This window comes from Triticum aestivum, chromosome 5A, assembly GCF_018294505.1.
Source record: "Triticum aestivum cultivar Chinese Spring chromosome 5A, IWGSC CS RefSeq v2.1, whole genome shotgun sequence".
Taxonomy (NCBI): Eukaryota; Viridiplantae; Streptophyta; class Magnoliopsida; order Poales; family Poaceae; genus Triticum; species Triticum aestivum.
Genome location: NC_057806.1, coordinates 356,950,934 through 356,953,944, shown reverse-complemented (window position 1 = coordinate 356,953,944; position 3,011 = coordinate 356,950,934). Strand labels below are relative to the sequence as shown.

The 3,011-nt window shown below is 54.1% G+C and overlaps 1 protein-coding gene across 1 annotated transcript; it reads left to right on the top strand.

Annotated features, from left to right (window-relative positions):
- Positions 1-361: 361 nt before the first annotated feature.
- LOC123106914 (ervatamin-B-like) lies at positions 362-1,616 on the top strand. The gene is made up of 2 exons (XM_044528946.1): positions 362-937; positions 1,021-1,616. The coding sequence occupies exons 1-2, from the start codon at positions 478-480 to the stop codon at positions 1,614-1,616; spliced, it is 1,056 nt and encodes a 351-aa protein (XP_044384881.1). The 5' UTR covers positions 362-477.
- Positions 1,617-3,011: the final 1,395 nt, after the last annotated feature.

The window sequence follows — 3,011 nt, the reverse complement described above, 5'->3', positions numbered from 1 at the left end:
AGGCCGATCCCATTTCGATCAAACATCGATTTCTCAAGCTCTGTGCGTCCATTATAGTGAGTGGGCAGAGCACTCTGCAGTGTTCCGCACAAATTCTTGGAAGAAGAAGAAAGAAGAAGAAGAAGAAGAAGAAGAAGAAGAATTCAAGAACATACGGAGGAAGAGAGCAGCCGCCGGATAGGAACATCCATGGAGTCATGGACTCGCTATCAATACGTTCGACTTCGGCGCTTGACCGCACTTCATCTACAGTATTTCTTTTAGGCCTCTGCATCATTTCCATCCACAGTAATGGTGCTGCTGTATGCGCGCGACGGCCGTGATCCGCAACGAAAAGTATGGAATCCGCTCGCCCGGATGCCCCATCTTGTCTCCCGTTGGCGCGCGTACAAATAGAATCGCGGCGGCATGCTTGCGACGTGCTTAGCTAGCTCCCAAACCCATTGCAACAGGACCTGAGCATAAGCAAACTCACTGATGGCGCCGGTTAACAGCTCGCGCCGCCTCAACGGCACACTGCTCGCGCTCGCGCTCGTGGCCGCCGCTGCCGTCGCCGACTTCGCCGCGGCGCGAGGGGTGCACACCGTGGCCGCCAGGCACGAGCTGTGGATGGCCAAGTTCGGGCGCGCGTACGCGGACGCTGAAGAGAAACTGAGCCGGCAGGAGGTGTTCGCGGCCAACGCGCAGCACGTCGACGCTGTCAACCGGGCGGGCGACCGGACGTACACGCTCGGGCTCAACCAGTTCTCCGACCTCACCGACGACGAGTTCCTCGAGATGCACCTCGGCTACCGTCACCAGCGCGGCGTGGACTACGCGCCGGTGGCAGCGGTGAACATGTCCAAGGCTGCCGCTGGCCAGTTCCAGGACACGCCGGACAGCATGGACTGGAGGGCCCAGGGTGCCCTCACCCAAGTCAAGAACCAGCTCTCCTGCGGTAAAATTCTGCATGCATGCATACATACGCCGAAGTTCGCAAACGAATACAAATGTTTAAGCGCGCACGTTGCGTGTGTACAGGGAGTTGCTGGGCGTTCGCGGCGGTGGCGGCGACGGAGGGGCTCGTGAAGATCGCCACCGGCGACCTCATCTCCATGTCGGAGCAGCAGGTGCTCGACTGCACGGGCGGCGCCAACACCTGCAACGCCGGCGACATCAACGCCGCGCTGCGCTACGTCGCCGCGAGCGGCGGCCTGCAGCCGGAGGCAGCCTACGCGTACAACGGCCAGCAGGGCGCGTGCCGCAGCGGCGGCGTCATGCCAAACTCGGTCGCCTCCGTCGGCGCGCCGCGGTGGGCGACCCTGTACGGCGACGAGGGCGCGTTGCAGGAGCTCGCGGCCAGCCAGCCGGTGGCCGTGGGCGTGGAGGCATCGGACCCTGACTTCCGGCACTACATGAGCGGCGTGTACTCCGGTAGCTCGTCGTGCGGGCAGAGGCTGAACCACGCCGTGACGGTGGTGGGCTACGGGGCGGACGGCAGCGGGCAGGAGTACTGGGTGGTGAAGAACCAGTGGGGGACGGGATGGGGCGAGGCGGGCTACATGCGCCTCTCGCGCGGGAACGGCGCCAACTGCGGCATCGCCACCTACGCCTACTACCCGACCATGGACAGCTAACTGATCCATGAATCATCGAGCATGGTTTATCTACAAAATTTGTGCTTCAGTAGCAGTCTGGCCTGCACATTTGTGCTACAGTAGCATCTCTTGCGGTAGTTTAGGATCATCAGCGGCTTCTGAATGAAACCCGCAAGGGAGTTTAGTTCACAAAGACTATCAGTGAATAACATTTGAGATTGTTGTATTCCTTAGAAAAAAATTCTGCCGGAGCCTTACTTAGTGTCACCCTTGTATTTTAGCCTCTATTCTTCGTGAGTTTTGTCTTCCATCTCCTATTCGAAGTCAGCAAATATCTTGAATGACATTACTCATAAACTGGCATTGCTATATTTATATGGTCAAATGCTAATATTTCGGAAGTGATGTACGCCATTCCCCACTTCAGTTGGCAAGATAGTGTTATGGTGGAAAAACGAGTACATGGAATCGAGCAAACTAAAATGCATGTGCTTTCTGTGTTATCCAATATCTAATTTTTTTGTGAAACTATTTTTTGTTTTAATCGAATTACCAAATTAGTTAAATGAGATGTGTTTCTAGCCCAACAAAAGAGGTTGGAGAGAGTTTTTACTGTGGAGAGACGACTTCAATTTCTTTTACAATTTTTTGGTTAGGTTAGAGAGAGATTTTTTCGTGATAACAAGGAATAACGATACAATCAACATAAATTGAAATATGAATGAGATACTAGAGCATGACGCGTGCTTTGCCGCGTATATTCTTCGGTTGTGGGTTAAGTCCACTATGTTTATTTTGTGTGCAGTCTATTTCAATTGGTTGTCCTGTTGTGTATAATTGTCGATTAGTTGTGCTATATAGCAGTGACAATCATGTTTAAACATTTTCATAAAAGTATCAGTCTAGTGAACTAATGAACAATTGTTGTGTGAGCTTCGTTCGATACACCCGAGCTTAATTTCTTGCTCAATGGTTATTACACGGAATATTAGAAAAATGGAAGAATAGAATGGTAAACCTATAATCATAGTTACACTCTGGTCGGATGCAAGAGAGTAAATTGCTAACTTTCTGCATGTATCCCATTGACTCCTTGCTTCCAATGTAAGCACGTGCGGCACCGTCGGCGGTGGAGTGCATGTCGAGCCAGAAGTGGCGTCCCTCGCCGTAGAACTCCATGCCGAAGTTGCTGGACGGCTTCGCCCGCACGCCGAGGAACCCCGTCTTACTCTTCGGGATCTTCTTCGGCGACATGGCGACGATGGGGCGGTGACGGCAGCGGCTGCACGACGGTCGAATCTACACAGCGGCAGTAGCGTGGGGGGCGGGCGGCGGTGGGGTGGGGGCTTGGGGCGAGGGCTTCGCAGTGGTGAATCGGGCGACAACAATTGAGAATCGGGCGGCGGCGTTGGCGAATCGGGCGGCGGTGGTGGA